The following is a 24,586-nucleotide window of genomic DNA, read 5'->3' as shown; positions in this document are numbered from 1 at the left end:
TCCAAGCTGCGACCGTTTTGGTCGCTATGGCGAGTAGAAAAAAAATTGGAGACCAAAATTGTCAAGAGTGGTCGCCAGTTTGACGACCTCTTAAGAGGCCATTTGATTTATTTTAATTTACATCCAAACATACTAAAAACCTGCGGCCAAAAAACTGCTCAGTGTCTTCTTCTTTTGTAATTTCCGGCTCTTTAAAGACTTTAAATACATGTCCTTCCTCGCCCATACTCTCGGAATCGTGAAATCGTGCACGGACCATTTTGATGCAAAGGAAGAGGGGAAACTGGGACCGGCAGACTACAAACATTACTCATCGCCTGTTGAGTGGGCATGAGTGGGCATGACTCTTCGATGTGTTACCAGTCAATGACCGGGTCAAAACTGGCCGTAAATGAGACAGTGACTCTGGTGTGAATTAGGTCGGTAATAAATGGTATGTGAGCTGAAATGTTAAGTCAAGTCCATTCCATCATACACGGTTTTGTTTGTGTTCTCTTTTGCTCGGATTTCATAAACCGTAACATCGGGTACTGACATGAAGAACGAACAAAGCCTACTGGGAGTGACGACACAATCATTGAACCAAGACTACGCGAGGGAGTAGACGTGTGTCTACTAAAAGTTTTTAGGCCTAAGCTTAAGGTTAGCTTTTATGAATGTTTCGGATACCCTCTGTATCGGTTAAACCATGACCTGTGACCTGTTAAAAATACCAGCGGGTGTCGAAGAGCTCTTTGATTTACCGGCTCTTTGGCTTATCTTAGGTAAGTATTGGACCGAAATTATTTTTCAGAAGTTTGTAAAATACGTGGGGAAGGTGAAATTAACTATGTAATAGTCACGTTTATGGAAAATTCACCTAGAATGACTTCGTGGAGACATTCGCACTAGTGCCACGTGGCGCCTGTTCGTCAGCTTGAAGTGTTCGAAATTTCATTGTTCAATACGTTTATAAGGTGAAATGGTGTATGTGATAATCACTTTTATCGCGAGTTCACCTGGAATGACCTTTTTAAGCCATTCACCTACCTTGTGGCGTAAAGTAGTGGACGCAAATGAGAGTCTACGGAATCTTTGCGCCAGAAAATGTTGTGAAATTGAATCTGCTTTATCCTCTTGCTAGATATGTCGCAGCAACGCTCTATTGACTCTGGAGAGGGCACGTGAGGTCTTGAAACTGACGCAGGAGCTGTAAATAGAGTGATTTTATCAGGGATTCAGCACCTGAATGAAAGTATCGCAAGCCAAGGTGGCTATCATGAGGCTCATGATGAATTCGAGGACGATTTAGAGAGCGAAGATGTCTCATATGTATCAATCCAAAACGATTTGGATAATACTGCACGCGCAAGCAGTGGGCCAGCTGCTGTGGCTGAAAGTGAGTCTGATACGGATGAAACGGAATGCCAAAGCACCTAACCTGAGATTAATGAAAAGGTGGCTGATGTTGTCAATAAGCTGTGTGTCAAGCGTGTAAGTCAAGATCAAAGCAAAAAAACTTGATAAAAAGCCAGAATACTCCAGAGAATGTGATGGTGTGAGCAGAGTATCTGGAATCAGCTGCCTGCGAGGACGCGGGTAAATGATGTGAAACTACAATCATCCCAGGCGTTGTTATTGTCATCGATTAATTGTCAGCCCGAAGTGGCTACGCTTGTAGAGTCAAAAGCTTCAAAAGAGGTGTTAACTTCATGCCTGGATAGGCTCACACTTGCTATGACAGCTAATTTTGAGTTAAACCAGAGGGCGACGAGAGGCCATAAAGCCCCTGTTCAAAGCGGAGTTTGCGAAGGGTTTATGTACATATACGAAGCCAGCAGATGAGTTTCTGTTTGGGGGCGAAACCTCCAAGAGAGTGAAGGAAATCGCCGAACTTACCAAAAACAAGGTGTGCAAGGGACCACTTAGCTATAGAGGTCGACAAAGATTTGCCCCGTACTAAGCCAGGGGTTACCGGGACGGACCAGCCAGTAGAAAAGGAAGTAGTTTCCGTGTTCGCTCGAGTTACAGTGGTAACCTTTCTGGCCACCAACACCCTTTTCGGAATGCGCCCCAACCGGAAAAAAGTGCAGTATCAAAGTCTCATCGCAATTAGTATGTACCCCGTACAGATTTGGAAGCTCTGATTTACAGTCAACAGCCCATTTAAGGCTGGACAGTTGCAATATTGTATAGCAAAATGGGAGAGGTTAACCTTTGACCCAGAAGTTTTAGATTATGTGCAACATTGTCATGTTGAATTCATCAGTGACCCATGTCCAGTTTAGTGTACCGGGTCGGAAGAATTTTAATAACACAACAACACCTTTATTTGTACCCTACATTAATTTACATGATTAGGATATATATATAGACGGGAGCCCATCACCCGGAGCGTGCAACTTACCTATTTTCGTGCAACGGCGTTTTCACAAGTAAGGTTATTTTTAGATTGAATTTCCCGCTAATGAGACTCCCACAGGAGCCCGATGACCAATTACAAGAAATTAAGCTGACGTCATAGGGTCACCGAACCGGAACTGCCTTGTTTTTTGACCTAATTCGCGGGAAGGGCTAGTCTAAAAATAAACCTATTTGTGAAAACGCTGTTTCACAGACGCTGTATGGAAGTTGCACGCTCCAGATGGGCTCCTGATATAAAATATTCCTCTAAAAAAGGGAAAGAGTACAGGCTGCCCAAAATAGCCATTAAGGGCTATCATACATTCTGAAATAGATAACATTTTGCAGTTAGGCGTTATTAGTCCATCTAGTCATGACATTGGGGAATGTCTCTCCCTATTTTTGTTATTCCCAAGGGAGACGGTTCCCATAGGTTAATTTTAATCTGAAGAACTGCAATCAGTCAGTTTTGTACAGTCATTTTAAGATGGATATTTTGAGTTCAGTTATTCAGATGATTTCTCCTGGGCCTTTTTTGTATTTCTAGACCTTAATTAAGCATGCCTATTTTTCAGTGCCTATTGCTGCAGAACACCGCAAATTTTTTAAATTCCATTGGGGTACCGGGCTATATGAGTTTAAGGCTTTACCCATGGGTTTGTCCAGTTCCCCAAGGATTTTTACTAAGCTCATGAAACCCCCTTTGGCTCATTTGCGGCAGAAAGGTTGCACCATTTCTGCTTATATAGATGTTTTATTTCGTGCGGGGGAGTAGCTATGAGGAACGTCACGAGAATTTGAGGAAAGGAGTATCCTCCTGGGATTCACCCTGCACCCTGAGAAGTCGGTTCTGGTTCCATCCCATCATTGATCTTTCTGGGGTTTAGGTCAAATTCCGTGACCATGACAGTTTCCTTAACCCAGGTTAAGAAGGCCAAGCTGATATCGCTGTGTCTCGAAGCTCTTGAAAAGGAAAGCCTTGTCAGGTTTGTACCACAGGTTATTGGTAAGATGGTCTTCTTTGCACGGTGTTGAGTTTAGACGTTTGCACTATCTTCACCTTGAACGGGATAAGATTCAAGCCCTAAGTAGGAGTCAGGGTGATTATGATAGCCTCGTGCACTTGCCTGAAGCGGGTTAATGTGAGCTGAATTGGCGGCTGGATATTGACAGCAACCTTTGTCGTAGAATTCAACATGCGCCATGTCCCAAAAAGCTGTTGGAGCCCAGACGATGGCAAAATGGATCAAGACGGTCCACCAATGGTCGAGCATTGACATGGACTTGTTTAAACCACATTCCAACCAGGCACGCTTTCGTCGACGGCGGCCTTCAATGCTTCTGTCCCTCTCGATGAGATCCTTAAGAAGGCTGGGTGGAGAAGCACCACAACCTTTGAGAGCTTTCATGTCAGTACCCGACGTTACGATTTATGAGATAGAATTGGAAAGTTAAGCGAGACTCGACTGTAAGTTGAAGTTTGACTTGAATTCTATCTCATTCAGAGTAGTAAGCGAGGTATCTGACACGTCCAACCTCTGACACCCTAGGTAGGTGCAGTTACCTTGTTTCCTCTTAATGGGATGCCTGCACTTGGTATGTGGTTCGGCCACTTAGGTTTGAGTATTGTTTTTAATGAATGATTGTGACGTCGCTCCTAGTAGGCTTTGTTGCTTTGTTCGTTTTTCATGTCAGACACCTCGGTTACTGCTCTTTAGAAGATAGAATTCAAGTCAAACTTCAACTTACAGGTAAGTCTCGTTTAACTTTCCAATTCAATGAGAACTTTTGCCAGCACTCGTGGCGTTCTGCACGCCTTTGGTTATTTTTTTCCGACGTCACTGTCAAGGTTTCACTTGCGTTTGCCGCTTGATTGACACAGGCAGCCATGGAGTTTAAGTACCTGGTAAGCATATGATTTACTATCTGCATGGAGACATATCTAGGCAATTTCAGAAACAGTAGGGGCGATTACAGGTTGAAAAACAGATTGGTAATTTTTTGAGTTAAAAACAATCATGTTTGATGTTTAATCATGCGTAAATTGCCTGGTACCTAACCTAGCGCATAAACGGAGTTAACAGGGGCATGAGCCATTGATCTAACAATGGAATATTTTTAAATGCGTTGGAAGACTCTCTATACTTCACTAGCCTGTTTGGTTAATTTGGAGCCTCTTTAAAAATATTTAGTGTTCCGATTTATCAGGGGAACTTTGGAAGTTTTAAGGTGCGGCGTTTGGCTCATCCCAAGGTTTTAGCTATCTTGATGGTTCTTGTCGAAGGTTCGAGGACACGGCGGAAAATTTGTTTTTAATACGAGAAAATAAAACTGATTCATATCTTCAAGCCACTGTGTAATTTTCTTTTTATTATATAGACAGGAGTGTTTTACTCGCCATTTTTCTTCAACACCGAGGACAAACTTTATAGCAAATCATAGCTCGGCGGCAGGAATTTCCTCACTTGCAAGGAACATCGAAATAGTTATAAGTTGTATGAAGTTTTATTCTTCGTGTTAGCATTTTCTTGTTTCTCAGACGGAAAGATATTTTACGTCAGCTTCAGACAACTTCACGAACCTATCGCTCGCCATTTTGCACTGACTGTTTGCACAAACAACCATGCAAAGGCGGGAAATGACGTCATCAATATCGTCACTTGTGAGGTTTTCGAAAATACGCCACTCGGGTCCTGGATTTAGTTTCGTATGCATTTTCTGAGTGGTGTACTTTATTGTCCAGTAAAACACTCCAACGAAACAATAAAATGATGTGTATCAGGGCTAATCTCTGCTCGGAAACGCCTTCGTTTGGTTTACCTGCAGGTTTAGTATCCAGTTAATGGCAAGCTCTTTGAAACGATGCGCTTATTCAGAAAGGGGATATTCAGCGTGTAATGGTCACAAGATATCAAAGGGCATTTTGAACATTATAAATAAGTGGTTACATTCCAGCATCTCATAACTAGTCCATGGTAAACGGTCGTGGATTCGCCTCCTGTTAGGAGCACCGTGTCATTCTTTTCCAGCATGGCCCGCGTGAGGAAGGATAATTCGTTATTTCACATATTTAGACAAATGACAGAAGGCGCCATCAATATCCACAAGGACATGTTTCTAGTATCAAGAGGTGAATTTTTCGAAGCAACGTAATTGATGAATACAATGGAAACATATCGGTTTTAATCACGACACTTAACTCAGGGAGCCTATTTTAACGAATGGCCAATGACCCAGTACTGACAATTCTAGTAGGTTGGCAAGATACTGAAGGGGCAAGTTGCAGTCGCCTTTAGGTGTTCCCCTGCCCACGATTCCCACTAGAATAATTTTGTCAATGTATGCAGTTTCGTAAAATCAATGTACAGAGGTGTACCTGTTTTGTTTTTAGACGTTTAACTTCATTCTCTAGTCTTTCTATTTGGTTTTTGGCCTCTTCAAGCTGCTTCTTCTGAAATGATTGAAAATTGCATGAGGGAAAGGTCGCTGTACAATATAAGATCCTAATAGGTAACTATGTAAACAATTCTCCTTCTCACATATTGTTCCTGGGATTCCTTTAATGCATTGGCGCGCAAGAGTTCCAGCTCTCGCTCCTTTTGGGCGACAATCTTTTCATTTTCCAGCTATAGAAAAAGCGGAAGTAAAGTTCAGTGAGTCAATAGCACTTCTGGCGAAAATGTATTTAAATCTCGTTTCCCCTCAGAGCGTTTTAATTTGGCCAAATTTGCTGGCTGTAAGATTGCGTCCTTTCCCGATCATGAAATTATACTTCAGGTGAAAAAGTGGCTATTACCTTATATTTTTCTAACGTTGCACACAGTTCAGTCATCTGCTTTTCAGAGCTATTTTGAATATCCTCCTTTTCTTGTACGGCTTTGTCTTTTTCCTCTTTAATTCCTTTAACCTGTTGAATTCAAGAGAGAAGCATAATGTGATGTGCATGGCAATTGCGTCCTCAACGATTTTAGTAAACCAGTTATACCTGTTCTTCGACTTTTTCCAATTCCTTTGACTTCTCTGTGAGTTCTTCCTTTATACTTTTCAGCTACAACGGAGCAAACAACCAGTGTTATAAAATGATTAGGATAGTACGCGCACTCTCATCGGTCAATAGCTGTGTTTAGATGAGAGTATGGAAACACGGCTGTGGCATCACACGAATTTTGATTGGTTATATGCCGTCAGACGCGCGTTTTGATTGGCTGGTAGGAAATATGAACGTGTTTCAAGAAAATCTGTTTCAATCAAGAATTTTCCCTCATATGTTTCTTTCATTTGTCGAATTATCTTTGAGAAATATTTTATAAAAGCAATAGAGGACTTTTTTCCGTGTTTCCATAGCCTCATCTTAACTCTAGGGGAAGTTGGGAGAATTCTCGACAGTTATGCATACATACCCTCGACTACGTCTCGGGTTTGCATAACTGTCTTGAATTCTCCCAACTCCCCCTCGAATTTAGATGAGGCTATGGAAACACGGAAAACGTCCTCTATTGCTTAATTAGCCGACGCCGGAATTCAGTGCCGGTAACAAGGACATGGTGACTATTTTCAAGACCGCTCGGCATATTGAAATCCTTCGATTATTTTTTTAAGCCGGTCTTCATTCATCATAAGGCCAATAGGAAGAGATGGCGGTTTTTTTCCTTTTTAAGTTTTTTTTCCTTGGTTTCTGTCTCAGCCACCGACACTATACCTTTCCACGCCTCAAAAGTCAATACCAGTGAGCAAAGGATTATCAGGTGGAAATTTGTCTTTGTTGTTATTCAAAATCAATAGCACGATTCCCGTGACACGGAAAGCAAACGACTCCTTTTTCAATTGTTCAAACAATATAATGTTGAACCTGTCCATCAAAGTCTTCATTTTGACCTCTGGCAGCTTTCAGTTGGTCGTTACTTTGTTTCAGCTAAAAATCGAAACAAACAAACAAAATTGGTTTATTTATATATTTCTGTTGATTCCTTATTATTTAGGAGATCCTTGACATAGGGTTAACCTCTGGGTTTCCTTTTCCTAAATTTACAGTGCTTTTTGTAACAGTGCTTGTATTGTTTAGAAATAAAGTATTGTAAAATATTAAGAACTTTAAGTGGGACCTCCAATAAAACAAGAAAATATCTTTAAACCACAGAACATAATGTTTACAACCAAATTTGCTGGACTTTTTTTTCCAACGGAAGTGTTCATATCTAAAACAAATGAATTTCAAAAACGCTTGTTTTGGCTTTCAAATTTCCCGGGCGCCATTATCTTGAATGATGGTGACATGTGCCTTATTGTTTCAAAGGTCTTTGTGTGAAAACAATAAGGGCCGCCTGGGAAATTTGAAAAAGTAAAACATTTAAGGGATTCTAAAGTTCATTTTTTTTTATCCAAACACTTTTTTGGAGAAAATTCAGCTGTCGAGCAAATTTGATGGCAAGCATTATTTTGTTAGGTTTAAAATTATTCATTAGTCAGAGTGGAGGTTCCGTTTCAGGACGAAATCGATGAATTTCATTCTATCCATACAAAAAGAAAACACATCGTTTTTGTGCTTTAATTTCACCTTTTCTCTCAGCTCTTTAATCTGATCCTTGCAAGAAGTCAATTCGCTGGACAACTTTGACCTCTGTAGTTTCAAAAACACCGTTAAATGCATTAGCCTTCTTTTTAGAAAAAACAAATATAAAATACGAAAGATATACGTCATAAATGTGCAAAGTCAAATACTATCTAGTCATGACAAATCAAGAAAATGGCATTTTTCGGAGTGATTAAATAGTAAAAGGATAAAACCGGCCATCTTGTAGCTAGCTACAGGTATATAATCTAATGCAAAAAACAACGCATAACCTGGTTTTCAAACTTGTCTGCCTGTTTCGTGTGAGAGGTCACCTTGCTCTTCAACACCTTGTTCTGATAAAAACAATCAGGTGAAGTATCTTTCAACGTGGACATGGTTGTTGTTACAAAGACTATCAACATGCAAGCAAGTTTTTTGAATTCGACTTACTTCTTGTTGCACTTCTTTACCCTGTTTGGTCTTGGCAGAAAGCTGATCCTGGAGACTTCTTATCTAGGGCATCGCAAGGATAATCGTTGAAAGGAAATTCGGTCTTTTGCCAAGTTTAGAACAATCATTGAGCGTGTACGAATAGCCATAAGCCACCTTCACCATACAAACAATAATTCTCACCTTTTCCTCCAGAGTCTCCAAGTTTTTGTTTTTCTCTTCAAGCTCGTCTTTTAAGAGTCGGATCTTCGAAAAAGATGATTAGAACAAACGGTAGTTTCTGGATTTCTATAAACTGTTTGCTTATGAGGTCACGACCCAAACTTATCCCATACTTTCTTATGCATTCATCTTCGTTTGTCTCCGTTAAAAAGACATAGCGGATATTTATGTGAGTGAATAGGCTCTATTATACTTCACAAAACAGATAAATGTGACTTACGTGGTCCTTCTCCATTTCTAAAGTCGAAAGTCTCTCTTCGTTTTGCAAAATAATATCTTCTTTTATTTTCTCGTACTGTTCCCTAATGAAAAAAAAATCGATATTATAGCGCTGTCTACATTTTTCTTCATCATGTTTGAAAATTGCAGAATTTTGCATTAGCATGATACCTTGAGCCGACACTTTCACAGTTTAAGCGAGGCAGCAAGACACAGACTTGAGAAAGTCAAAAAAAAATTTTTTTTTAATTATTTACTCTAATTTCATGTTTTGCGCTGAAAGCAGCGTGGGAAAGGGAACCAGAGCTTTAGAAATCAACTGAAGTTGAATTTCATATGTTGCGTTTAACCGTGACTGTTAAATCGTATACTAAAGGATAAGAGAAAGTCTCCATTTTAGACAGGGATTTTCATAGGAGTAAGCTGTCTACCTTTTGAACAACTAAAGCCTGCATGGTCAAATGGTGATCGATGTCCGTCGACGATACTTGATAATAGGTGGAAGAAAGGTCTAAACTACTATTCACCATTTACCCTAGGTTAGACGTTTAACGTCATTATTCAGTTTCATGGTTTTTGTGAGTGTATCTGCAGCTACATTTTGTTTAACGTGTTATTCTAAAATAACGGGCTTCAAGAGGCGGGTCCATTTTTTTATTCCTCAAAAGAACTAACTGTTGTACAAGAGTTCAGTGGCGAGTTCTTCTATGCCTTCCTTACTTGAGGTTCCGATGCTCCTCTTGAAGCTTCTGGATAGTCTCCTGTGATTCTTGCCCACGTTTTGAAGCGTTCTAATCATAAAAAACAGATTTGATTTTTGTGGGTTCCCCAAACATTCACTCTTTGAGTCAATGCATGGAGGTTGTCCACTGATTTAAAAGACCATTTATATATATATCCGAAGATTACATGCTACTCAAAAAAGCAGCAACAGAATTACCGCTAAATTATTTTCCAAAACGGCCATCTTCTCTTGTAGAGCAGTTATTTGACCCCTCAGTTTTGTTTCAGATACCTTACAAAAAAGAAAGACATTCGTTAATCACAGAAACGATATTTCCTTCATCCTACTCCACCGATGTATGTAAATGAGGAATATATGGGATCCGTATCGTGCCCCCAACGCTGAACAAAAAAACCTTACAGTTCGACTCTCGTCTCCGGGAGCTACCAAGGGATATTCTTCTTCGTAAAAAAAAACGTATATACACAACATAACATACATACTTTATAATCCTCAAGAGATGCTTGGAGCTCTTCTTTTTCTTTTCTAAATAATAATAGAATGATCAAGCTTTGGCATAAAATGCGTGAACAAGATAAATGCCGGGAAGAGGCAGGACGATCGTCTTAGTTCATCTCGATGTTGCGATTGGCAACACAAAAGTAGTGAAATATTTATGTAGTTCATAAGCAATGCTCTCCTTACATTTCTTCCTCGAGTTTTGCTTTGATGTCTTGTAAGTTCTCCTCCAGGTATTTTCTATTGTAATTTGCATTGTAGACCTTTCCTTCCAGATCGCTAATAGTTCGCTGAAAGGCGAGATGAATTTTAAGAAATTAAAAACAAATTGGGAGAGTAGGTAAGTTAGAGAATTTATTGAACCTGTAAATGCAGCCTTCGCGCTTTGCGTTCCCAAATTTAACCTTAATTTTATGAGGAAGTGCACTCAACTATGGAATAAACTTCCCGCAGATGTTTTATAATGTTAATATTTTTAAGTCTAAGCCGCTTAGACTTAAAGATCAATTCAGCTGTAATCTTTATATCTTTAATTTTTTTAGATTTTATTATTATAATTGTAGATTTAATGCACGTTCGTATTTTGAACGAGGACTTGTGCTCTTAGACGATAATTATTGTATTGTTAAACAGTATTGTAGCCTGTGCTGTCAGCGGAAAACTGTATAGGTAGCCGCGCCTTTGTATTGTAGCTTCCCGCCATTTTTGGTATAATTCACAGTTTTGAAATCATATATTCCACTTTGTTAAACTCGGTTGTAAGTTTAGCAGTGTACCGGAGTGACAGGCCTACACGACTCCCTAGCGCGTGTTTTAGCCTTTCAGTTTTGTAATTTGGCTAGCCCGAGTATATATTTGATTGACCGCCCTCTTTTTGTAATATATGAGGGGCGGGTTTTTTACATTCCTTTGAGCCAGTGGTTGTCGCTCTATTAAATGCTAGTCTTTCATGAGGATTTGTTTCCAGTTCGTCGCTGATGGGTGGTACTGTGTAACGAAAGGCAAGATTCGTTTGCTTTCCTGTGGTTTTTGAAGGAGTGCACCAGTTTCCTGTTTTTAAATTGCGTTTTGAATGTTCATGGGATAACCTCTTGTTTGCTCGTTCAATGAACTGCATTATCTCCTCTCTGTTTGTACTTCTTTTGTCCTTTCTTCTTTCATTTGTACTTCTTTCTTATTTCCTCTCTTTCCCTTCTCATAAAAATGAGCCACATAACCAATAATATCATGTAAGGCGCGAACAGCGATGTCGGTGCTGTCCGACATTTTCAAAAACCAGAGTATAATTTTGGTCAATACGCTACAGCATAAACGAGACACTGTAAAAAACGTGATTTGGTTACAAGTAACAAAGGTCATGAGGCCTTTGTGTAACTGGATCTTATTACGGCCAAATTTCAAGACAAAGAGCACGCCATAGGGATCACAAAAGGCACGTGTCAGCGTGGTGGAGAATACTCAGCTTAAACTTCCACTCGTTTCCGTCGTTGCCGAAGGTGAAAGTTGAGTTTATTTAAAATTTCTCGCCGTCAGAAATCCAGGATCTCGGAGCTTCAAAGTGACGATATCCCGGATCCCGCTTCCCGTCCATAAATGCGGTCCCATATTTCTTTATAATCCCGAATCCCGGGCTCCAAAAAGGCCAAATCCCGCATCCCGAAGCCCTATTGGGGACCCTCTCAGAACAAGAAGTTCAAAAACACTTCTCTAAGAACAAGGAGTTCTGACTATAGCTAAAGACGTCGGGAGTTTAGCGCGTACAACTGGGATTTGTATGTGAGAACCTGTCTGTAAATAAACAACGTTTGGATGCAACTCCTCGCGTCATGTGCGTAAGGCCAGTCACAGAACCAAATTGACTTGGAAGGTGTCTTGGTCAATATTTTTATTGTAACTCTTCCTCGTTAGGTTGTTAAATTAGCGGATAAACAGTCTGAGTTATTATTTCGAATTTAAGGTCATAACGAAAATAATGCAATTTCGCTTAGTAAATTCAAGTCCTTAAAACTCTTCACCTGTTTTCCTTCTAACCCAAGAGTTAGAAGACGTATTTTGTCGTCCATTTCTTCTTTAGTTTTGTTGGCCTCGTGCAAGTCCTTTGCTAGGCAAGACTTGACATCCTTTCAAGAGGAAGTCATTATAAAACAAAAAGAACAAGAGCAAATCAACAAATTGCCACCTTAGGAATAGTAGGGCAGTACCAAAACAAAAACCAAAAAATGGTTGTTACTTGAAGTTGTGCTAGTTTTTCATTCGATTCTCGAATGATTTCCTCCTTTGCCGATGTTCTTTCAATCTCTTTGGAAAGACCTGTCTGCAAATCTGCGTACGCTCTCTCCAATTCATGCTGAGAAAAAAAGAGAATAAAAAAAACCCAGTATGATTTCAAAATTTAGTCATTTGCTCATTCATGCCAGCCTTTTACTTCCTGCAAGTTTGTTACCTTTTCTTTCGTTATGTGATCATTTAAAGAGTCTACTTTAACTTTTTCTCTAGTCACTGATTCTGAAATAATGAAGGAGAGAAAAATATTTTCACATATCATTTTCGGAAAAATAGAAGGCTAAGGATCTGAAGTTTCAGTTGGTAGAAAAAAGGCAGGTGAAGCCCGTTTTAAAGTAAAAAAAGCTGCATTTCCAATTGCCAAAAAGGGTAGCCTTTTTACAAATGAAGCCATTTTTGCAAAGTAAGAATCCAGATTTGTTACTTACCCAGTTTGAGCTGTAGATCTTGCATCTTTTCTTCAGCAGTTTCCTTTAAATCAGTGAGCGTCTTCAAACTTTGGTTAACAGAAGACAAAATCGTTATCAGAAAAGCCAAGCGCTTAATTGAATTCCAAATGCAAAATGCCGGGCTGGCACAACTAATAACGTACTTTAAAAGGAGTCAAGCTCTCACGCGTTTAGTGCATCCAAGTGATACAGAACATCCGAAATACAGTAACAATCGAAGGTCACAGGACGTCTGGTAATTGTGTTCGGCTGTTTTTCCGCGTGTACACCGTGAGTCACCATTGGTCAATAATTCTCGACTTTTAGCAAAAAATCACTTGCAAGTGATTTTTTTTTTACTGAAAGCGTTTCAACAGCTCCTTACTTTTGAGCGCAGAGTTAAAGAGTAAATTACCTTTTTGTTTCTTCCATTTCTGCCGTATTTTTAATTTGTTACTCTGTTAATTATAGGATGACCATGTTGATAGACTTTACTTCAAGATTGATATAAAGTTTACGAATTGAGAAAAAGTAATATAGAAACAAGCTTTACCTGCTTAATCATGGTAGAAGAGCACCGCGGCCGGCCTATCATATATCACTGCTTGTCATAGTTTCAAGTTTGCTATTAAGTGTAAAACAGAGAGGTGTTTTCTTTACCTCTTCTCCATCGTCTCTTTTGAAGACAGCAATGAAGAAATATGCTCCTCTAGCTCGTCTAACACTTCTTTTTGTTCTTCCTTTAACTTAACTATTTCACATTTGATCTTTTTGTTCTCTTGTTGTGAATCTTCCAGTTGTGACTGGGTGGCTTTAAATTCCTCTTCAATCTTTGTGCATTCACCCTAGGAGAATTCATGTTTTCGGTTTTGGTCAGTTATTTAAAAGGCGGTATGTGGTGGGTAGCTGGCAAATTTCGAAAAACACTGCTGGATTGGATTTTCTGAAAGTCTTAATTTGAGAGCTCTCCTAGTCCCCTAAGCACCCGATTGCATAGCGATTGGTGATTGCAAGCTGAACTTGAACACGATTTGATAAAGCCGCCGTTACACGTTGAAACTTTCAGCTGAAACTTATGTGCAACGGCTCAGTCTGCGAAACAACCGTTGCACCGTGTACCACAAAAGGTCGAAACTTGTTCGGGAAGTGGTGTTACACGGTGAAACTCTTGTTTTAATTACCACTCACGCGGCGATCGTTACGAGCGTTGCAGAAGTTGAGAGCGGTTCTACTTTTCCTGAAACTTGTTTCGTAACGGAAGCACAACAAAATTTCATGAAACCGACCATGTAACACGGTGCAACTCGTGCTGAAACTTGTTTCGCAGTTCCGTTGTACAGAAGTTTTAGCTAAACGTTTCGGTGTGTAACACCGGCTTAATTGGACGAGAGAATTTCGAGGAAACGTAAGCACAATCGTTAAAGAGGGTTCCTCTGAAAAAAAAAAGCAATTTAAACCCCGGAAAACAGACTGGAAAAGACAATGTACGGCCTCTTTTATTTGAGAAAGAAGGACTGGAATTCAGCACATTCAAGTAATCGGCCCTATAAAAGAGGTTGCACTTTCTCCCCCCCCCCCCCCCCCCCCCCCCCCCCCCCCCCAGTGCTATACCTACCACTATTTCTTTCATTTTTTAACTTTGCAAACATTGGCATGTTATAATGAATTTTCAAAATTGAAACTGTTTAATAGCCTCATCCTTAGCCTCTCACCTTACTTAAACGTAGCATTTCCTCCGTAATTTGTAACTTGGCTTCGTGCGAGTTGATCGCACTTTCAAGCTTGCTCAGTTTCTGTTGTAATGAACCTGAAAACGTCAAGGAAACTGTTTTAATTGAGTTGACGCATCCACGTTCAAACCGTCTGGCGGACGAGGAGTTACATGGATTACGGTTTCAAAGATAAGGTAAGACCTAGTTTATTGAAACATGTGAGAGCTTGTGAGGCAATGAAGGCTCATTACAAAAATGCAATAAATCTGTAAAACAGGAAGAACAGGAAAACAAGAAATGGGATACAAAAATGCAAAAATAGAGACTATCTGATCGCCAGCCAAGACGAAAGGTTACAAAATTACAAAACTCATATATAGCCGCCTCACGCCTATGCGTGAGGCGGCTGTATTTGGATGAATTTCTCTACTGAAGAACTAGTTTAATAGATTTTTAAAAAGCGAACTTCTTGTTTATTTTACTCCCAGCAGCCTACGCTCGTCAGGTATATTACTTGACTTTAAGGTACAATTGAAGTCCGCGTTCTCGAACTATTGATTCCTTGCTGGCGACCGATAACTGCGATGGTTCTCATCAGACCAATTACCTAGCTGGTGTTCCAAGGAACTTGATTCCTCTTTACTCTTCTCCAAAGCTGCTTTCATGGTAGAAATGTGGCTCTCTTTTGCTTTTCTTTCATTTTCAAGCATTTGGATCTTTGTGAGAAATAGAAAAGGAGACAGTCAAAATTGTCTTGTATTCGAAGATGGGATTTTTTTCTCCTCATAAAAGAATTATGGCACTTCTGTACCTGACTCTCTGCCTTCTCAAGCTTCTCGGTAGATTCCAAAATAAAATGTCCGTGCGCCTTCTTTTGCTCATCAACTGGAACAAGCAATTTATTGCAATATTACTGCCACAAAATGGATGACAAGCTTTTAAATAAACACCAAAATCTATTGATGAAATAAGTCTTACAGGTCTGGAGCAAAATGGGCCGCGGAAAAACTTTGATCCGGCAGGACAACTTACGTTTATTTTCCATTTCATTATACTTGGAAGTATGCTCAATTTGAAGATCCTGAAACTTGACCACCAGTTCCTGTTGAAAAATGAAAAATAAATTTTAAAAAACGGTCAATTCGGATGACGGAATTATTTAAGGAGTTTTTGTAAGCGTTTTCAAGCAATCAGTAATTAAATTGCGAGGGAAGCTGTCTACATTGGTTTTACTAATGAAACAGTTCTGATGTGATTCTCGCCTGAAACTGTTCTATACGTTTCTTTTCTTCAAATCTAAGTTCGTCGCGATCAGCCTCTCCTAGAAAAGTAGAAGGAAAAACAACAGATTAATTAAGACCGTGGGTAGCAGACTAAAGTGAGCTAAGAAACCACTTTTGTTAATTAAGCATACCTTTCAGGAGATTATCCTCCACCTTTGCAGCATGATCTTTGAGTGCATTGCACATATCTCGCGTACAAATTATTCTGGGTGAAAAAGATCTTACTGTTACATCCACATGGGTTAAAAAATCATGTCAACCTTCAGTACCTTTACAAATCATAAAAAAAATGATTTGACCGAAGAATTGCGTCGGTTCATAGGTTTGATGTATTGAAACGTGATTTACTGCACTGCATAAGGAGACCATGAGATGGACCAATCGTCCCCAGAGTCCGCTATTCTTTTGGTCAGCACCAAGAACACGGACTCTGGCCACTTCCAATTTATACGCAGTTTTAGTGAAGATCCATTTTTGTAACCCTTGACAACCACTGTTATTTCAAATTTCTGAGCGTGCGTAGACGAGCCGGAAGTCCGTGATTTGCGGACTTCTTGCCTTGGACGTGGCCAGAGTCCGCGTTCTTGGTGCCAAAAGAAAAGCGGACTCTGGGGATGAGATTGGGTATGGACTCATCGGACTGTGAGCAATGTTGTGGGTCACCTGCATGGAGATTGAACAACCAAGCAAGATAGGATCTAGGTCCCCGTCCATAGACGTAACCCACCTTCTCCGAAATTCCCTATCTCCTAACTTTGCTTAAAGCCCACTTACTTGTGCTCCACTTCTTCTCTGCCAGCGAGCTCTTCTTGTAACTTTGAGCTGAGGCTTTCATTCTGAAACTGACAGAGAGGAGCTTACGGCTGATTCATATAATTTAAATTTCTTTTTTACAGTTGAAGCGCGAAATTGATAAATCAGAGAAGAAGATTGGCCTTAAACTGAAGTAACTCTACTTACCTGTAAATCAAGAATAGACTTTCTCTGAGAGTCGATTGTTTGAATTGCTTCTTGCAGCTTTTTCTCCTGTGTGAAAGAGTACGAGGATGGAACTTGAATTTTAAAAAAGATACAAGATGAAGATTAACCTTTTATAAGAAAATTAATCTAAGTGAGCTTTGTAAATTTTAGAGAGGCATCACGTAATCCCGTGTTACGTTGTGGCACCAACTGTTGACTCACAAGAGATAATATGAGTGCAGGAGGGAATCGAAGTATCTAGAGAAAAACAAAAAAAGCAAGGCGACCAACACATCACGCATGCACACAACCATTTCACGCGGTCAATTGACAGTCATGGACAGCTGTTTCGGCCTTGTTTGGGCTCATAAGCTGGAGAAAACCCCTTTGGAGGAGAGTACAAAATCAAAATCCCCCTCCCCCCACAAACTGTAGTGGAATTATGTGACTGGGAGGTCTGAGACGAGAAAAACGCGGAAGAGCGAGTTCGTGTCGATCGTGTGTGTCCACAGGTGGCCCACCGCATTCTGTGTTGTGTTTTGAATTTGGATAGCCTGTATGGCGAGTTTTAGTCGATACGAATCAGAAGGCTTAATAGAAGAAATAAGCACTGATGTTGCACTCACTTGTCTGTTGTCTTTTTGTGATCGTTCTTTAGTAATTTGGTGCCATTCTGTCCTCTATTTCGCGAGATATCCTCAACCAAAGACGTATCTCTAAAAGAGAGAGGAGGTCGGAAACGCTCACCAGTCGATCGGCCAAGCGAACCGAGAAATCGGGCCAAAAAATGTAGCCAAAATCCTTCAATCCGACTCAAGCTCGGCCAGCGACATGCTCGAAGATGATATCGAACAACTATTCAAGAAAATAGTCTCGCTATCCACTCTGCGATGGAAAATTAGCCACAAAATTTCAATTTCGCCTTCTGTTATATAACATTCTTGTAAATTTCATTTTGCAGTTTATTTCTAAAGTAAATCCCATTAATGCTCAACAGCTAGTTGTGAAAGCTTCAGAATTTGAAACGCTCGATGAGACCGTCGAAGCCGAGTGTTGAGTTGTCATTCAAACTCCGCCCACCGCCTCGAATACAAATCAGTCGCTGGATGAATGGGTTTCTTGAAACCTCAAGACCAGCACTCCTGTCGACAACAAAGGGCTTGTTACAATTGTGTTGAAACAAATCACCTATCGAGGTATTGTCCAAAACACCGCAAGGACACTTCTAAGCAAGCTGAGATCTGCAACAATTACAATCGATTTCCTAAATCTAATTGCGAGGACGATGGCAATTAATGCTCAAGTGGCCGACAACACAAGTGTCAACGCTGCAATAAGTGAGGTTTTAAAGCTATTAGACATTCTGACAATCGCGCTCAACAAGCATTTCTCGCAGTAGTGCTTCATCCGAGGAAGTGTCTTCTCTCAGGCAGCAACTTGTAGTCTTGTCTACTCGTCTGGAAACATTTGAAGTTCAGTGTTTAGAAAATCCTTCATGTTCTATTCCTTTGTTTGGTTTACCTGCTGTTACCATCCCTGCACCTTCAGCAAAACCAGAGTATTAGTTACAAAACCGCAACATTCTGTGGACCTCCATTACTTCTGCAGGTGAGCGTGTACCCTTGCCATTGGATAGCTGCTATTCTGTATCTCTTAGGAGCAAAGTGCATGCTGATTTTGTAGCTTCTAAACGTCCTGACCTCAAGTATTGTGCCCTCGAGGAGCCCATTTCTGTTACCGTCGGCTGCGGATCCAAAGTCTAATCTTAAAGCACTTGCCACCATGAAAATCCCCATCACATGGGAAATAAATTAAACAAAGATAGAAACTGTGTTGACTATGCTCGTTATATCGTTGTTCCAGGTCTTGTTTGGCCAATACTCTTCGGGGAGAACCACCTTCATGCAACCCAAGCATTAGTTGATCATTATGTTCCTGCCGTCACCTTTCGGCATCCAAGCATGCAGTTTCGTGTCCAATGTTTCCTCGACAATCCATTTAAAGGCTTTACTAGTGTCTCAGCACCCAATGCGTCCTTATCACACAAAAGCGGACAAACAGCGCCCAAGCTACATGTCAGTGTTACATGTCTTCTTACTGTGGCACCACCACCAAGTATTCACAAACGTTCACAATCCCTGCACCTTCGTGCTAACTTTGATACAGTCTGTGTCACCCTTTCTGCAGCTTTAATGGGTTATCAAGTAGTACGTCAACCATTTTGGATTGAGGGTAAACAAATTCAACAAAGTGTTAATGTTCTTAGTGGTCCCTTTGATCTGAGCCAAATTTCACGTATTGTGTCACTAGACACCACTCACTCCATCAGTGATCCATGCTACAATGCACGGCTTGTAGACCTTCCTGAAAGGCCAGATTCTGCTCAAGAAGAATAAATTCCTGACATGTGTGTCACGAACTGCACAACCTTGGTAGTGGAATCTAAATTGAAGAAGACGAGTATTCCTGAGAATGTCATTGTAGGTGACATTATGGACATGAAAAATGATGATGATGCTGTTCTTGAAGAAGCTGCAGCTGACACTACTGCAAAGCAACTTGCTGATGGATAGCTGACATGGACAAACACACAGCAGCCCACAAACGGAAGATTCTCGTCTCAGCTCATCAATGTTGTCTCTCTTTTGTGATGACTTTCCAGAATTTGATTGTTACCCTATCCCATCCATCTCAAGCGTTCTGGATGCTGTAAGTCAAGGAAGAGTATTTGCGAAATGTGACTTGGTCAGTTGTTATTGGTAAATTTTTATTCGACAGTCAGATCATAAAACAGCATTCTGTACGCATCTGGGACTGTATATGAATTTCTCACTGGCTTCCCATTGGATTGAAAACCGCACCAAAACTTTTTTCAGCGGATTTTGAAGACTGTGTTTGCAGATTATCTGCACAAGTAGCTTGTTGTCTATGTGAATAACATAATTCAGTGGACAATGACGGACGGGGAAGCCGTTGCAAATTATTGCAAATTATTGTTTCAGTGACTGGTTAAAGTTGGCATGCAGCTTAAACCTTCTAAATGTACATTCTTCGCAAGGTAAATTGAAATACTGGAACATCGAATCACCTAAGAAGGTCGAACACCCATCAGGAAAGGTGTAGAAGCAATCTTACCCATGCCCACACCAACAAAAATTTCTACTGTCAAACGTTTTCTTGGACTTTGTGGATATTTCAGAGACTTCATTCCCTGTATGTCTACCCGAACAGAAGCCTTGCGAAACCTCCACAAAAAGAGTGTATCACTTCAGTGGACAGAAGAAACAGAAAGACAGTTTCAACATTTGAAGCAAGCCATCACTGCCTCAGATGTGATGTTGTAACATCCGGATAGCAACGCTCAGTTTGAATTACATATGGATGCCAGCAAGCTTGAATGTGGAGCCATGTTGGCTCAGGAGAAAAATGGTATACTTCGCCCCGTGAGATTTGCACCCCGAGTATTTTCACCAGCTGAATCACGTTGGACAGCTATGCACCAGGAACTCTTTGCTGTAAAATGGGGACTCGAACAGTTTCGCACTTACATAATTGGCTGAAGAGTTAAAGTTGCAACAGATCATGCAAATATTAAATGGTTAACTACCATAGCACCACATCAGGCAAAAGTGGCCTGGTTTAACTCAAAGTTTCATTGAACAGAGGAAAGGCGAAAGAAATGTTGTTCCCGATGTTCTCAGCCGACACCCCGTCAAAGAGAACAGAGAACAGTGTTATCACCTTCATGATTATCGCAACCTCAGTTGATGTTATTGTACCGCACCATACCCCAGAACTTATTCATGGCACATTTAACAATACCATGGCTTGTTTACACAATGCATGTATGCACCCAGGTTGTTTCGCTGCTGTTCCTAGCTAAGAGAGCTCAATGTGAACGAAAGCCTCAACTCAAAACTTCAGTTGTAAACCAGAGCAACTGGTGCAAGATCGCACAAGTCAATAAATCTCAATTTTCCAGATTTTGAAAATTTGGAATGTTTAATTAAACCGCAATCGATCAAGTTTTGCAAAGAAACAGTTCATTTCCAACCCTGGTAAGAGTTTTTCTCTGTCCTTGTGTGGGCCCATTTCCATTAGTAGGGCTAACGCTCACATGGTTCATATGGGTGCAAAACTAGCACTTCACATTACGCTCTAATCAGTTAAGTCAGTTACAGGATTCAGGCTAGTGCAATTTGTTAATCAAGTTCCATAGCTCAAATCAAGATATTTCTCCAATTTTAATTGGAGAAATGTCTTGATTTGGAAAGTTCTTAAAAGAACTTTCCAAAGGAACACTTGCAATGGGTTAAACAAATGGCTTAGCGCTTAGCTGTCATTGACGGTTTGCTAATGTATCGAGATGAATTGATGGAGGACCCAAATCACTACCGTATTATGGTACCCAATGACATTCAACTTCAACGTGATCTCTTACGGGTCTATCATGATTCGCCCATAGGAATGCATCGTGGACGTGAAGCTACGTATGGATCCCTCTCACACGGCTTTTATTGGCGAAATAGTGCTAAGCATTTGAGGAATTGAATCAGGCATTTCCCTGCCTGTATCAAATTTAACTCTACTAATCCCAAACATGGACCAATGCAAATTCGCATCTTTGACCGTCACTACAACACAATTGGTATAGACTATGTTCGACAGTTACATACCACCCCATCTGGTAACTGTATCGTTTTTTGAGGTAAAGTCTCAAGGGAGACAGAGGATTCAAGCAGAAAGAATAAGGGACCACAAAAGGACTCGCGCGGGGGTCTCTTCCACTCCACTAGTTGATAACTGATACACACCCGTAAGGGTTCAAGTTACATAGGACCAATAACTATGTAATAAATGTGTAACTGATTATATGATAACTTCACTCTAATTTCTTGCGTACAATTCCAGTATCAGATAAAGAGGCAAATACTGCTGCATGAGCTCTGTTTAATGATGTATTCCTGCAATACGGGTTTTCAGCAGTCTTACAAAGTGATCAAGGTGTAGAATGGCTTAACGCAGTATTACGTCTGTCGTCAGCTAACCAAACTTCTCTCAATTGAACACATTGTTACTACTAGTTACCGTCCACGCCTAAATGAAATACCGAACGTGTTCCCAGATGGTTGAATGCAGCAATAGGAATTTAATTACTGTGAAATGTATCAAGAACGTTGGCAAGTATTCATGCAGACAGCCGTATATGCACACAATGTCTCTCCCATTGCTGGTACAGGTCAAATTAGTCTTAGTATTTGGGCGCAAGTCACCATCGCCCGAAGTATAATGACTCTCGACTTACCTGTAGAAACTCTCCCAAGAAATGCCTATGCAGAGCAGCTTGTTTTTCGTACGCAGGAAGCACAAATTTAAGACCATCAAGGCAGATACGAAGAGAACTTAAAGAGAATATTACTAAACCATACAGAGAACTTCACATGAAGGGAAGCAAGTTTAAGTCACAAGACCTCCTCCAACTTCACAACCAAAAGGGTCAGCCACACGGTTAATTCGTCGATTAGATGATCCTTACATTGTTATAGGACATGTTCATGGTCGCCAGGACCTGTTATGACTGCGACAAAAATTCACTCAGGATGAGCTTAAAACAGCAAACATTGAAAAGATCATTAATTGTTGTACCAGGTGAACTTTCAGATGATCTCACAAATTCTGAAGATCAACGGCACAACACGGAGACTGTTAACCGTTTCGAATTACCCACCCAAAAGAGTTCAGTGACGGATCCTGCTTTGACAAAGTTAGCAATTTCTTTTGGACAATATCTAAATGGTCTACCAGATGCTCAGGTATATGCATCCGAGGCCTGCAAGGTTGTGCACCAGCAAATTCCACATGCTCAGGATTTTTTGAAACGTTATGAAAAACTAAAAGGATTGGTAACAAATTGCCCTTATCTATCCATGTCTGGAGGCGCACATGGAGGAACTTATCTGATAAAACTTGATAAATTCATGTTTGCAGCTTTAGTTTCAGGGAACTGAAATCCCCTTTTACGAAGGGGTGGACTCATGAGGATTATAAACTGTTAAGAATTCTCGTTGGGCTTTTTCAAATTTATTCATCATGTACAACGTAAGCTGTACTCTCACGGTGCCTCTCTCCACCCAGGTGTGTAAATGGGTAGCGGCGAAATGCTGGGGGTAACCCTGCGATGGACTAGCATCCCACCCAGGGGGGAGTAGAAATACTCCTAGTCGCTTCATACTAATGAAACAGGAGATAATTGCCGGCGTGATGGGCCTTCTGTGTCGTAAGCAGAGACTTTACTTTTTACAACGTAAGCTCGTGTTGTAATTTTACTCCCTCTTAAAGAAGGGATGGACTGTTGTGGAATTATGGGACTGGGAGGTCTGGGACGAGAAAAACGCGGATGAGCGTGTTCGTGTCGATCGTGTGTGTCAAAGAATGCTGTCATTCTCGTTGAAGTTCAAAATATAGTTGTTTTCATTAATATCGCCTGAGTTGTTTAGATAATTCCCCTGCGAGCACGATTACAAAGCATGACGCCAATTTCAAGGATTTTGCTTTCGTACTACTAAATAGCTGTCAAAGGCAATGCTTTTTATAGTTTCTTTTACCTGACCATGGGAATTTCACTGCAAGTAGATCGGTTACAACAGTTGCCCTTTACAGGCTCCTGGTTAGTAATAAATTTATTTTCAAAGATAATTGCCAAATGGCTAACGAATTGCCACGAGGAGCCCATGACTCCAACTTTATTAAAAATGATATATCTGACAGTTGTAGCCTGCGAAATTGGCAGAAATAGATATTTTGCCGGGGTAAGAGGACTGGGTCCGGTTGTGTGGTGGGGATTATGGGTAATTTGTCGTACGAGTAGTGAACCGTTAGGGATTTGAATCAGTCTAGGTTCAGCTTTCTTCGCCAACTTTTTTGTTAACTTTTTCTCTTAGTCTCCATAGGGTAGTGGCACTTACATAGGGCTTGGAGGATTTATTCCCTCATTCCCGCGGGGCTTTGGGTTTTCGTATTCGGCAGGTGCCCAGTGTATTAAGTTTTTAGTAGATCAATACCATCAAGTATGATAACATATTGTTATGTGCGAGCGGAATTTGTATGCATATGGTTAGCAAAATAACCCTGCTTGTGGTGCTTGCTGTCCTACATGTCCAAGTATCTACACAGTTGAGTTGTAATTGAGTTAGTTGCTTTTGTCTGGTTAGGTAGTGAATTCAAAATTAATGATTAATCACTGATCACCTATTACCTTTTCTTTTATCTCTATTTCTGTAGAAGTTTTCCATTTTCGTATTTTCTCTGCCTCTTGGTGGAGACGCGTGTGAAGTGATTGAATTCTCTCTGCAGACTGTGCTCTTTCTTTTTCTACTTTCTCATTTTCTACCGATTTTGGAAAGAGTGTAAGTTAAATACGGTATCCTCAAGACAATTGAAAGACCAAAGTAAGATTTAAACCACAGTTCTAAAGCTGGAATTATAAGGAAACAGAATCTAAACGTATTGGTTTCTTTTAGTTCTTTTCCTTTGAGCTAACACAAAGTGGTTACCTTTTTCTTTTTGCCTCGGGGTGCTTGGGCGGAAGTAACTGCTAGAAAGTGAATTTACAGGTCTGATATTCAACTGATGTCCATGAGATGCAGACTTGTTGCCATTTGGACTTGCAAAGTATGAGCTTGAGGTTAGCGGAGAATTGCAAACTCCGGAGCTCGTTGTTAGCTTGAATAAGGGCTGCGGGATGTGATGCTTGAGTTGACTATGAGAGTGTGATTGCATCTCGAGAATCTCACACTTTTTCTTGAAGTGGAAACAACATGATCTTGTAACCACAAGACAAAAAAAGACTCAAT

General features: G+C 40.5%; 1 protein-coding gene across 1 annotated transcript in view; it reads right to left on the bottom strand.

Moving 5' to 3' along the window:
* LOC138039942 (synaptonemal complex protein 1-like) overlaps positions 1 to 24,512 on the bottom strand; it is a 26,044-nt gene extending 1,532 nt beyond the window's left edge. The window contains exons 1-28 of the mRNA XM_068885766.1: positions 24,287 to 24,512; positions 23,989 to 24,119; positions 16,734 to 16,799; positions 16,548 to 16,615; positions 15,905 to 15,978; positions 15,753 to 15,811; positions 15,523 to 15,592; positions 15,302 to 15,375; positions 15,071 to 15,206; positions 14,491 to 14,585; positions 13,439 to 13,623; positions 12,779 to 12,846; positions 12,511 to 12,572; positions 12,298 to 12,414; positions 12,083 to 12,187; positions 10,254 to 10,357; positions 10,052 to 10,094; positions 9,765 to 9,839; positions 9,545 to 9,615; positions 8,826 to 8,907; positions 8,567 to 8,629; positions 8,384 to 8,446; positions 8,224 to 8,286; positions 7,937 to 7,999; positions 6,368 to 6,430; positions 6,179 to 6,289; positions 5,922 to 6,008; positions 5,759 to 5,833 (exon numbers count right to left, since the gene is read on the bottom strand). Of these exons, the coding sequence (XP_068741867.1) occupies positions 5,759 to 5,833; positions 5,922 to 6,008; positions 6,179 to 6,289; positions 6,368 to 6,430; positions 7,937 to 7,999; positions 8,224 to 8,286; positions 8,384 to 8,446; positions 8,567 to 8,629; positions 8,826 to 8,907; positions 9,545 to 9,615; positions 9,765 to 9,839; positions 10,052 to 10,094; positions 10,254 to 10,357; positions 12,083 to 12,187; positions 12,298 to 12,414; positions 12,511 to 12,572; positions 12,779 to 12,846; positions 13,439 to 13,623; positions 14,491 to 14,585; positions 15,071 to 15,206; positions 15,302 to 15,375; positions 15,523 to 15,592; positions 15,753 to 15,811; positions 15,905 to 15,978; positions 16,548 to 16,615; positions 16,734 to 16,799; positions 23,989 to 24,119; positions 24,287 to 24,512 (2,499 nt within the window). The remainder of the gene's footprint in view (positions 1 to 5,758; positions 5,834 to 5,921; positions 6,009 to 6,178; positions 6,290 to 6,367; positions 6,431 to 7,936; positions 8,000 to 8,223; positions 8,287 to 8,383; positions 8,447 to 8,566; positions 8,630 to 8,825; positions 8,908 to 9,544; positions 9,616 to 9,764; positions 9,840 to 10,051; positions 10,095 to 10,253; positions 10,358 to 12,082; positions 12,188 to 12,297; positions 12,415 to 12,510; positions 12,573 to 12,778; positions 12,847 to 13,438; positions 13,624 to 14,490; positions 14,586 to 15,070; positions 15,207 to 15,301; positions 15,376 to 15,522; positions 15,593 to 15,752; positions 15,812 to 15,904; positions 15,979 to 16,547; positions 16,616 to 16,733; positions 16,800 to 23,988; positions 24,120 to 24,286) is intronic.
* Between the last annotated feature and the right edge of the window lie 74 nt (positions 24,513 to 24,586).

Source organism: Montipora capricornis, chromosome 3 (assembly GCF_036669925.1).
Source record: "Montipora capricornis isolate CH-2021 chromosome 3, ASM3666992v2, whole genome shotgun sequence".
Taxonomy (NCBI): domain Eukaryota; kingdom Metazoa; phylum Cnidaria; class Anthozoa; order Scleractinia; family Acroporidae; genus Montipora; species Montipora capricornis.
This window is presented reverse-complemented; position numbering and strand designations above follow the sequence as displayed.